This window comes from Idiotropiscis lumnitzeri, chromosome 5 (genome assembly GCF_059441095.1).
Source record: "Idiotropiscis lumnitzeri isolate Australia: NSW breed Sydney's pygmy pipehorse chromosome 5, RoL_Ilum_1.0, whole genome shotgun sequence".
In the NCBI taxonomy this organism is placed as follows: Eukaryota; Metazoa; Chordata; class Actinopteri; order Syngnathiformes; family Syngnathidae; genus Idiotropiscis; species Idiotropiscis lumnitzeri.
Genome location: NC_142395.1, coordinates 19,902,286 through 19,913,747, shown reverse-complemented (window position 1 = coordinate 19,913,747; position 11,462 = coordinate 19,902,286). Strand labels below are relative to the sequence as shown.

The window sequence follows — 11,462 nt, the reverse complement described above, 5'->3', positions numbered from 1 at the left end:
GAGGCTTTTTTTTTTTTTTAATTGAATGCATTTTATGTAGATGGTGTCACAAGAGTTCACATTTCTTTTAACCAGCATTTCTTAGTTAATAGGGGAAGGTCCTCACGGTCAATTGTTTGCTTCACCGTTTTTTTGCTTCCTACACAGGCCCACGCTACGGATAGTTTTGCCTATTCAATGTTTCCACTCATATTATTAATGTGTAAACCTCCCTCTCACACAAACACACGCACACACTGCTATCTATTATTATACTCCTTAAAGGCTAATGCAGAAAGAAAAATATCCTTGGCCCATATATTTTCTTTAGAAACCTGTGTAGGGGAGAATATATAATCAGCTGGGGAAGGTTAAAACATTGGTTACAAAAAAAGATAATTACATGAATATAATAAGAATAAAAAAAAATAAAACGATAAAGACAAGAGAAGATTATTATTAGTTTTTTTTTATTTGAATTTTTCATCTTTTTTTTCACAATGAACAAAGCCTTTAGACAATAGCGGTTGAAATAATCCACGTGGATTTCTCTGGTCTTCACCAGTTGCCTGTTGTAGCGCTGTGCAGTGCAGGATTTTGGGGAGCGGGCAAAGATGACACTGACAAACACTGGATGCTAGCTGTCACTGACCAACATGACCTGTTGTGGGTGTTTTGTACCTGCAACGGTGTGAGTGAGACTATGGCGGTGGGCCACATTCAACAAGGCCTTGCCCTAAAAACTTGGGAAAACCAGACGGTGCGCTAAAATAGCCCATTTCGGATTGGAGAAATACACCGCCAGCCGGGAATGATAGCATGGCGGGAGAGGCCTCGCATTATGCTGCATCTCCTATTATGTGCTGACCTCAGCATCAGGCCTTGCGCTATTAGACAGCAAATAGCCCAGGAGAGGGGTCATGGCTTTAAAGAGTACCTTCCCTACACAACAACCAGCTCCTTTCCGGCCTGTCGTTTTCACATGAACAGACGGTTGCCGGACCGAGGAAACACCATTAGAGGGGACAGCACTCAGCTGTGGCTGTAAAACTCGCATAATTTTTTTTTTTAAATCTTGCAAATGATCCCCCAGACAAGAATTGCAGGAAAATTATGTTCAAACCGTAAATAAGTTTAACAGCAAGAAAAAAGATGTTTTGTTCATCTTGACATGGAAATGAATAAAGCAGAATGAAAATGTTGGAAACAATACCTGATTCTGCATAAAGATAGAGCACAATGAGATGAAAAGGGAAGAAATACGACAAAGACAAGTTCACAAGAAGTGCCACAGTTGCTCTGCCCTCCTTTTCACCCTTTATTTTACCTTTAAAGGCCTTTTGCATTTAAATGAAAGGCAGTGTGTTGCTGAAGTGGTGGCTGCTGTGTGCGGGGGTAATTTGAACAGCACATTTGAAGTGTTTCTAGTGTGCGCATGATGCAAAGTTGTCAGGCTTACTTGATTTACGAAAAGAGGCAATAAAAACTCCCATTTTAAATAACCATGAATACTTTTCTCCTAAGCCAAATCCTCCAAGCCTGCGCTGATATCTCTGAGTTAGGTAAATCACAACTCAAATACTTTAGGACTAAAAACAACTTTCAAATGCAACCTGGTATTTTTCATAGGCAAGAAAACAAATACCGCAACAGAAGGACAAAATAGGCAAATAAAGAGAATGTGAGGAAAGCAGCATGACACGAGGATGTTTAAAACTAACTTCATTAAGAGTGTGACAGGGGGAAAAGAAATCTATTCTTACGTGGCTTGCCATGCAGGATGGAATGTTATTATTCTTGCTGTCAAAACTCACATTACACACTCCCTAGTATGACACACCAGGCGGGAGCGAAATAAATACACAGGAAAGTAAGTCACCGTTCCCTCTCATTGATGCATCGTACATGGATTGGTGGTTAAAACACATGCTTCGTGTCGGGCTGATTTTTTTTTTTTTTTTTTTTTTTTTACCATCGAAGAACATTAGAAAAAGCACCTCTCATTTCACAGCATGGCCAAAAATTTGCCAAGATTTGAAAAAATAAATGTCTGTCATTATTCTTAAGAAAGCCTCAATGTGATTCTACGACTGTGTGATGTACCTAAATAGCGAAGACATCAAGTTCAAAGTAGAGAGAATTTCAGATGTCCAGTTTCTAGGAGAATTCTAGCATGTGTTGAGAAGCAGTACATACAATAAATATCAGGGACTGCTGAAGGGGGACCTCCTTTGGTCCTTTATAGAAAATGCACATTCTGGTGGACCGGGGTCTCATAAGCAGTCATAAGCTCCGAAGATAATGTAAGCTCTCCGCAGAGACAGTAAGGCAGTTTGATGATCACCAAGAAAATCACTCCATTTTCATTATGGCAGGTTTCTTTTTTTTTTTCTTTTTGGGGGGGGCAATTAAAAGTAAAAACAGAGTGAACACAAAAATATGCATACGAGCTCTTGTTAAAGAAAATAGCTGCCCGGAAAAATCGGCTTCGTAAAAATACCCCAATAGTATTTTGTGGTCGTTGCTTTTTTTGTGTTATTGTTGTTGGTTTTTGAGTTGTGTTGTAAATCAGCTGGCTGGCTCATTAAGCGTTCAACAGTTATTGTGTGGGATCCAGCTGAATCTCAGGGAAAACATCTCGAAAGCACTGAAGCCGGTCGGCAAAGATGCAGAAACGGGAGGAAAACAAATCACCAACAAAAACCCAAACTAAAGCAAACTCACAGAGTTCGACAGCTACTAAGGCAACTTTTGCCAAATACAATATAAGCCCATGTATATTGCAACACAACTATATATTAATTTAATAAAATACACAATATAGCTTTTGTACACGTAACATTTTGGCTCAAATGCACAGAAATTGAAATGAAATCAATAAAAATATGTCTTCTTTTTTTTTTTTATGACGACACATTTAACTTGAATACATTTACACATATAATGATCGTATGTATAGTGATAATGTGAAGGGACATTTTATTTATTATTTTGGAATATTCGTCATCAAAACAGAAGCTAAGTCCTTTGAGTTGAGTTCTTACGCCACTCTTGGCCTTCACTCAAGGACACTTTTTGCTGAGATTCCACATTTCTTTTTCTTAAATATAAAAATGTATAAATATTTTATTATTAGGACATTTTACATGGAATCTTACATATAGGCATCTATATAATCATATAGATCTTTTTTTTTTTCACAGTTGAGGAAAAATGTCCCTTTTTATACAACTTGTGATTGCCTTAAGGCGTTGCCACGCACACACACGGAAATTCACTGTACACAAGGGACTGAAAGCTGATGATGTACATGTATACGACAATTACACATGTGGCCAGTAGTGTGTGTGTAGTGCAGGGCGTCAGTGCTTGTGAGTGTGTCGGCGTGTTGTGCTCGTGTCGAAGTGGTGCGTGTGACCATCGTCATGAATGTTTGAATAGAAGCGTGAGACGGACACAGCTTACACGTGGCTACAAACGGTAGGTGAAAAACATGGTTCCTTCGCAATTCTTGATCCATGCCCGCTAATCCTGAGCGGTTCACAAAGATCGCAAGGCCTGATTACCAATCCCTTCAGGTTCACACAAATAATCCATCAAGGTAAACACCTACATTAAAGTCACCAAACGTTCAGGTCGTTTTGCGCAATTTGGCCAGTTACTGTCCCGATAGGATCCATTTGTCTCTCATCGCATAGATTGTCATGTCTGACCTTATTGAGTCCTTTCTTCTATGGCCGTCACACTTAAAATAAATTCACCTACAAACACAGATGTAGGATTTCACGAGGACTCGGGGAAAAAACAAACTCATGAGCTGGTGGGCACTTAGATATTATCTTGCGAGGTGCCAGAGGCTCAATCCTCTGCTGTTTTCTTGAAAATCCCAAGCACAAGGAACATAAAAAAAAAATTCAGCAGATGTCCCTGCGGTTTTTTTTTTCTTGGTAGGGGTTTTGTCATTTGAATTGCTGCCAAACGACTCATAATAATTGTTCTCATAGTCACTTCAGTGTGGGTATTTTTGCATACCGTGAGAAAAGCTCATTTCAATGTTTGTATTACTTTTGGTGACAGTTTTGGCATGAGAGTTTTTCGAGTAGACTCCTATTCCGTACTCAACGTTCCTTTTCTCCCTTCCTATTTTGTCTTTTCTATCACTTCCTCAGTGTGCCGGCGGCCTCGCTTCCTCTGCAGTCATGCAAAAGCTTGTCAATGTCTCTCACCACCTGGTCTGCATCCATTCCATCACGGCTCACATCAGGCTCCACCTGCTCCAGCACACACTCCATTTCACCTCTGCTCTCTTGACTGATTCTGGAGCGCGCCTCGGCAAGCACCTTGGCCACAGGGTCTGAGGGAGGCAACGGCGGGTAAACCCCCTGCTCCCTATTTTGTTTGGTAGGTGACAGGTACTGGCCATCAGGAGGTCCGTAATAGCCGGAGCAGGTGGCAAGAGGAGGCTTGCCTTCAGCCCCGTCAGCCGGGCTCTTGACTGAGGAGCATGTGGTGGAACAGCCCTTGACGGGGCTGCTTGACGCCGAGGGAACCTCCTGGAGCAACGGACTAAGGGCCCGCTTTGCCTTTAAGTAGGGCTTGACGTTTGCGATGAGGATGGTGTGATCACGCCGCTCCTTGCCAAATGTACAGAAGGTCTTTTTGCCATTGGGGTTGACAGTCTCATAGGTGTCTGACTCAGGCACGCTCTCCATCCCCGCTGGCACAAACACGTTGTTGCGGTAATCAACGCCCTCTGCCTGGTTTCCACCGGCCGGGAACTGTGGCATCCAGCAGCGGTCAGAATGGCCCAGGACTCGGCATTCCTCAGTACAATTCAAACAGTCCTCATCTGCAAAGAAAGAGGGGAGATGAATTCATGTAAGGCTCATGAAACTCAAAGATAAACTCAAGCAAAATTTATAAAAGTCAAAAAAGTCCCAGCAAAAGGATATCACCACACACACACACGCCTTTCGACAATACTTGGAAGGGGACACCAGCTAGCATTTTCCGAGCTCTGAACAAGGAGATGGCAGGGTATACAGGCGTGATGGGGATGGAGTGAGAGAAAAACAACAACAGTTGAGGTTTGGCAAAGGCATTGTACCGTTATCATAAATTCATGTCAGTGGGCTTTGAAGCCTTCCCTTGACAAAAAACGCGTGCCAAATGGCTTGCATTTTCCCCCATGTTTGGTGTGTGCGTGTGTGTGTGTGCATTCTTTTCTTTCATTTCTATCAGAAGGATGCACACTTTGGCTGATTATGGGAAGTGTTCATGCCCGTGTCAAATGAATCCAAAAATTAAAAAAAAAAAAAAAAAAAAAATTTTTCTCCTCCTGGGTTTAAAGAGAAAAAAACAAGATGAAAAAGCAGATGGCGTCCCACAAATATTTTTGGGATGGGATGGAAAGATAAGAGAGAGAAAACACACCAGTGGGCAATAAATGAATGAATTTTGTGTGGTCAAATCGAGATCAGATTGTATTTTTCTGAAATTGTACCTTTATGGTTTGTACCAAGATGGACAAAAAGTCTTAAAAGCGTAGTTTGCTATCTTTTACGCTTCACCATTCAGGCAGACACAATGGATCCCTGTTATTAAGGGGAGTCAGTATGATTACAGACAAAGCAACATGCTTCACAACTATTGATAATATACAAGACGTCTTGTTGAGTTAAAATCTATGTTTTTAAAATAAGTCATTCATTTTGTGAAAAAAATAAATAATTGAATCGAAAACGGCAAGAGAAAATCGAATCCGGGCTTGAGTGAATGCTTAAATCCCTACTGCTGAGCCATCTTAACATTGTTTGCGAGTGATGTCAATTGCTTTTTCTTTTGTATGTAATTATTACAACGCAATACCTACTTGTGTACAAAATACACGCGCACACACATAACAATAAAGTCCACGTTTGAATAACGGATAATTTTGTTCTCAGTGGCACAATTAGCACCGAACAATACGAAACAAAGAACATCCAAAGAATAATTGCTGTTGAATTAATATTGTTGATCTCCATGAAAAGCCTGTTTGGATGCTTTGTGAGAGGTGTGTCACCTGATGAATTTGAGAGGACTTCAAATGTTTACACTTTCCAATCCAAACTAATATGAATTGGGTGCCTTTGAGCCTAAAGCATGTCCGCTATTGTTCTGGAACAAATGGAAGACTACTGAAAATCAATGACATTTTGCAATCTACAGTAACCTCCACCCAAAAAAGTTGCGTCTAATACTTTTTTTTTTTTTATTGGCGCGATGCCGAGTGAATGTGCTTGAGTGCACGTGTTGAGGTTGTCTTTGCTGTGTCGCAGGTCAGCAGCGAGCAGTCCTGAGAGACTTGGCCCCGAAGGAACGTATAGAGAAGAGCTTAACACTTTGCAAATGATTGAAGAAGCCAAATAGGCCTGGCAAAGGGAGCCTGACATTTCCCATGCTGAAGCAGTCATCTGAGGAGGAAACAAGGTGGGCTGCTAAGAAAAGGTCAGCGTGGGTGCATCTGAAAATACTGCAAATGCCTCCCACATTTCGTGGGTACCTGTGTTTATTAGCACTTAATTGCAGAAGCAAGAAAAGAATGATCAACATGTTTTATAGAGAATTTGAAAAAAAAAAAAAGGAAAATTTTGTGTATTTGATTAACCATGACTGCAGTCTCAAATTGAGATTCAATCCAAAAACACTATCACTGTTAGGAAAATGTGTTAAGCACTTTAACAGCATGATGCTAAAAAGGACTCAATTCTGCAATTTCACTTCACAATGAATTCTAAAGAATGCTTTCAAGAAGTAAAATCAAAACAACTTTCCCGCATAATGATAATGTAATTCAAAGAAAAACAGGAATTAAAAAATAAGCCATTTGTAGTCTGAGTTATTTGTTAGCTAAATGCACGCAATGTACCTATTCAATTTAAAATGGAACATTTTCTTTCTTTCTCTTATGTAGTCCTGTAGAATTCATGTGGCTCAAAATTGCTTTCCATTTTCCAACACATTCAAATTAAATTGAATGATGTTGCTATTAAAAACAAACAAACAAAAAAAAACACTGAATTGATCAAAAAAGAAAAAAACAACAACGACAAACATTTTGTTGAGTGGAAATTTGCAGTAGAATCATATTTGAGCATGCACAATTTAGGACGAGAATCATGTCATTACACAGCATACAACGGATTTTAACACAGTTTTAAAATAGATTTTCATCTTGCCAATAGATTTGTCAGTATCTGGGTAAAAAAAAAAAAAAAAATCAAGCAATTATTCTACTGAGTCTAATAATGTCTCTTATCTCTCTCCAGATTATACAAAATGATCCACACTTTCCCTTACAGAATAAAAGGGGGAACAAAATCAAAGCTTAATTAAGAAGGGCCACATGCCATGAGAATCGCACAGAGCTTTTCCTCAACACACGCACACACACACAAATCCCAAAAATCTGGTCCCCATTCCCATAATCCCATGATGGTTTTTCCTCCTCAACTTGAGTCAATATTTCCAATTTCTAGGTCAAGCTCTCAATATAGTACGGCGAGCTTGTGCACATCCACCAGTGAATTTATCAACGTGTTTGTGTATCAAGCGTGTGTCATAAAGCGATGTGTGATTTCCCTAACCACACTTTTTTTTTGCCACCATGGCCCTTCCTCCCCAAACCTCTTCGCGTTATTACCCATCCATGTGATTAATGTCCCTCTGTCACACGCTGCGGTTCATGAGCAGGGAGTGTGGGAGTAAACTGCGTTACAACAAGGTGAGCATGGGACGGACTGGTGGGTTTGTCAGGATTGAATAGGAAATGGGATGAAAGGTTAAACATTGTAATACCATAATCCCTCGCTTAGCTTCACTTTTTGCGACTTTAGTGATGTGCGAATTTTTCCAAAATATTCATCCAAAAAAAGCCATTTTGTGGAAAGACACGTTGTTTCAAATAAGTGAGTTGAGTCGGAGGATTTTTACATACACACGGGCACATGATTGGTTCCAGGCGCGAGATGGAAAAATGAGAGCACGATCCTGTGAGCTGATTGGCTGCGATGACTCAGTATCTTCCTTTGTTGTATCTCGCCAGTCTCGCCCACGTTAATGAACTAGCAGCACTTTTGAGCTACGTTCTGTTCGGAAACTCATGCGATTCAAACGTCTAGCGGAGAGTGAACAGCTGTGTTCAAAAGCTGTGAATGGACCGTTCTCAACCATCCGATAAGCACGCCTCGCTCAGCACGACGAAACATCGGAAAATAAAATGTTAAAAGTTTGTCTTAAAACAGCTTATCTAGAATCCTGCATTACATTTTATCCAAAGGTCCTTGTTGATGTTATTGTGCAAAGTTAAGTTAAGCCATGATTAATTACTTACTTATTACTTAAGTAAACATCAACAAGGGCCTCTGAATAAAATGCAACGCGGGATTCAAGTTAAGGAAAGCCAATTTTAGGATTGAAAATGACAACTTTTAACATAGATATTAGCCAACGTTCCGTCGTAATCATCCGGCAGCGTATTGAAGGCGTAAATCCCCTAAAAAAAAAAAAAAGAAGACTATTCTACCATCATAAGAATTGTTATCCCTGGGTGAGTGTGATCCCCAGTGAAGCACTTACAAAAAAAAACTAGAAAAAAAAAAAATATGGAGAGAATGCATTTTAAAGTCACCCCAAAAACAGTTTCCTTCCGACTTTTCATTCAGAATTATCAGCCCCATCATAATATTTATATTAAAAAATAATATATTCTGCTTTCCAGGCTGACACACAAGTGTCCCAAAACACAGCATTATCGTCAAGCGTCATATGAAAGTGGAGGATGTGTGTCAGTTAATACCCCGCCCCACCACAAAGCAGGGTGGACAGGAGGAATGGCAGCTGACAAGTTGCAGAGAGCATCTGTGACAGACCACGGACGCACCTGCTCACCTAAGGGAGCCCATGGAGTGTGTGTGCGCGTGTGTTATTGTCTTTTTAATCTCTTCGCCTACTGCTGTTTAGCCCATCTGATGCATGCACGCCTCTCTTCTTCTGCGCCCACCAATCAAATAACTAAATATTTGAACTGCACAGATGAAAACGTCCAAGCCAAATGTTAAATAGATAACAGGCCTCAGTTCACCGGTTGATAAAAAAAAAAAGTGATCATTGTAAAGTTCACGGCAGACTATACACTTTATTTACAGAGTAGACCAATTAATGTCCCAGCTTGAAAAAGGTCAATTTCTAATGCATTTATTGAAAATGTCTGAATGTGTTTCATGTGGAAAAAAAAATACTTCCAAAAAAAAAAAAATGCAAAACGGTGAGTGTGAAAATACAGGCCAAAAATAATGTTCACATTTATGCTAAATAAAGGTGAAAGTTACTCCCATTAAAGTGGTATTCAAGTACGACCACTTTGTTCTGATATTTTTCACCACATAAGTATAAATAAGGGTTGTGCTCCTCTTTTGTTTGAGGTCATACAAGTATATTTACACTGGGCTGCGGATTTTCTGTTTTTGTTTCACTCTCTTATGTGGGAACTGTCCCTTTTATAGTTAGACCTATGTCAAATAAATACAGTGCCGCATTTATTTATTCATACTGCTTTTTAGAAGCGCACGCAAAAGATGCGGGAAAATGCCGCCGCATCAAACAATATTTGTGCAAAGTATTATGCCAGTATATGTTGTTGCTTGACAATATTAAATAGATAATCCCAAAGTCCTCGAGAATGTGGTCAAGTATAGGGGGAATAGGATTGTGGGTGGTTTAGCCGGGAATTAAGAAGAAAGGCATACATTATTTTGGGTGTGCATAATAGCTTTTATCACAGTGGGAGGCAAGAGAATGGCGATGCAAAGCGGGAAATGCTTGGCAGCAGCAGTAGGGGAGCCTGGCGGTTGGTGATACTGAAACGCAACCAAGGACATATATCTCAGGATCAAACATGTCCTCTCATCAGGCATTCCGTCACAAACCACAGGGCCCTCCATCAGCTAATGCCCGGCTAAGTTGTTCAAAGAACACCCTGAGGAGAAAGCATTTACGCAGAGCAGAGCGAGGGATACAAACTGAAGAGGAGCAGGACAGGGGAGTGTGAGCTCATATTCAAACAAAAACAAACACACAAAGCCTAATCAATGATGAGCAAGCAGTGCTGTCTGCTGCGGGTGGCGGGACGAGGTCTGTCGGTTGTGGGGAGGTGGCGGAGGTGGGCTAATTGCCACACAATCGCTCATTCTGCTTTTTGCACCGACCACAAATGACAACATTAAAAGCACAATGCGGTCCCTGAAAATCAAATACTGTTTCCATGTTAACAAAAAAGCCGAGGCAGATCTGTGGTGTGCATGCGGATGAATCAAATGGCGTCAACGGTTGCTTTAATATGACGTTAAAATGTGTCGGGTGAAATATGAACGTCTGATACAACCCATTTTTATCGGCGTGTGAAATAATATTTAAAATAGGAATAAGAATCCATATCACAACTATACATCATGAGTTGTCAGGTTAGGGTCCTGTCATGTTTGTTTTCGTAACAGTTCACAACCCAAGGTGGGAAAAAGTGAAATCTGAACAAACCGGTTTGCTACCCATGGGAAAGCGTCCACGGCTGAAGGCGCTGGGAACAGGACAACTTAGCGTTTATCTGAAAACGACATCAGCGACGTGTGGCAACAGACTGGAAAAATTCCCACTGCTTTTTGAACGTGCGCACAAAGAGAACAAGCCAAAGTCACTAAAATAACAAGGAACTGACAAAAGTAATATTCAATTAAAAATAGATATCATCTACTTAACAGTATTCAGGTGTTGCTTTTGTGGTCCAACAAAATTAAAAACAAAGAATTGCAACAGGTCAAAAAATAATATTTTTAACATTTTATTTTGTTGCGCAATTCTGCAAATAATTTCTGTAACTCACCATGAGACTTGTTCAGCTGACGACAGATATTTTGTCTGACTCAACTACTTCAATTGTCTCAAGTTTCCACAAAAGATCAAAAGGATTTATTTTGATCAGGAACAAAAGGTGAATAGTGATGCACAACATTTAATCTCTTACATCTACTACAACAACTATTTGGATACGTTGCAATCTATTCATCAGAGTAGCGCTTTAATTCACATGCTTTTTATTTATACTTGAGTGTTATTTTTTTATTATTATTATTATTTTTTTAATGAAGAAGCAATACTTCTATTCCATTTTATTTTTGCCCTGGACTTGCAACTACTTTTCTTTCGCCCATCTTGCGCAACCAATTTGCTTTAGTTTGTTCGAGAGATTTCCGTCTCGGGTGCTGTCACTGACAATTTGACCAATCCAAAGTAACCGCTAGCAACATTCGACATGGCCGCAAACAAAGTCTGCGCGGCCCCGGGCTAAGGCAAAGTTTTCAAAGTGGCTAATTTACGTGATAAATGTCAGAAACTACGAAGGAAACGATGGTGTGTGTCTCACAGTCAAAAAAAGGCAAGACACCCAC

At 40.1% G+C, this 11,462-nt stretch overlaps 1 protein-coding gene across 3 annotated transcripts in view; it reads right to left on the bottom strand.

Moving 5' to 3' along the window:
* Positions 1–1,035: 1,035 nt before the first annotated feature.
* The window catches only part of pcdh17 (protocadherin 17), a 52,971-nt gene continuing 42,544 nt past the window's right edge, over positions 1,036–11,462 (bottom strand). For all 3 annotated transcript variants that reach the window (XM_088296576.1, XM_088296578.1, XM_088296577.1), the window contains exon 5: positions 1,036–4,828. In XM_088296576.1, the coding sequence (XP_088152702.1) occupies positions 4,137–4,828 (692 nt within the window). In that variant the 3' untranslated portion in view covers positions 1,036–4,136. The remainder of the gene's footprint in view (positions 4,829–11,462) is intronic.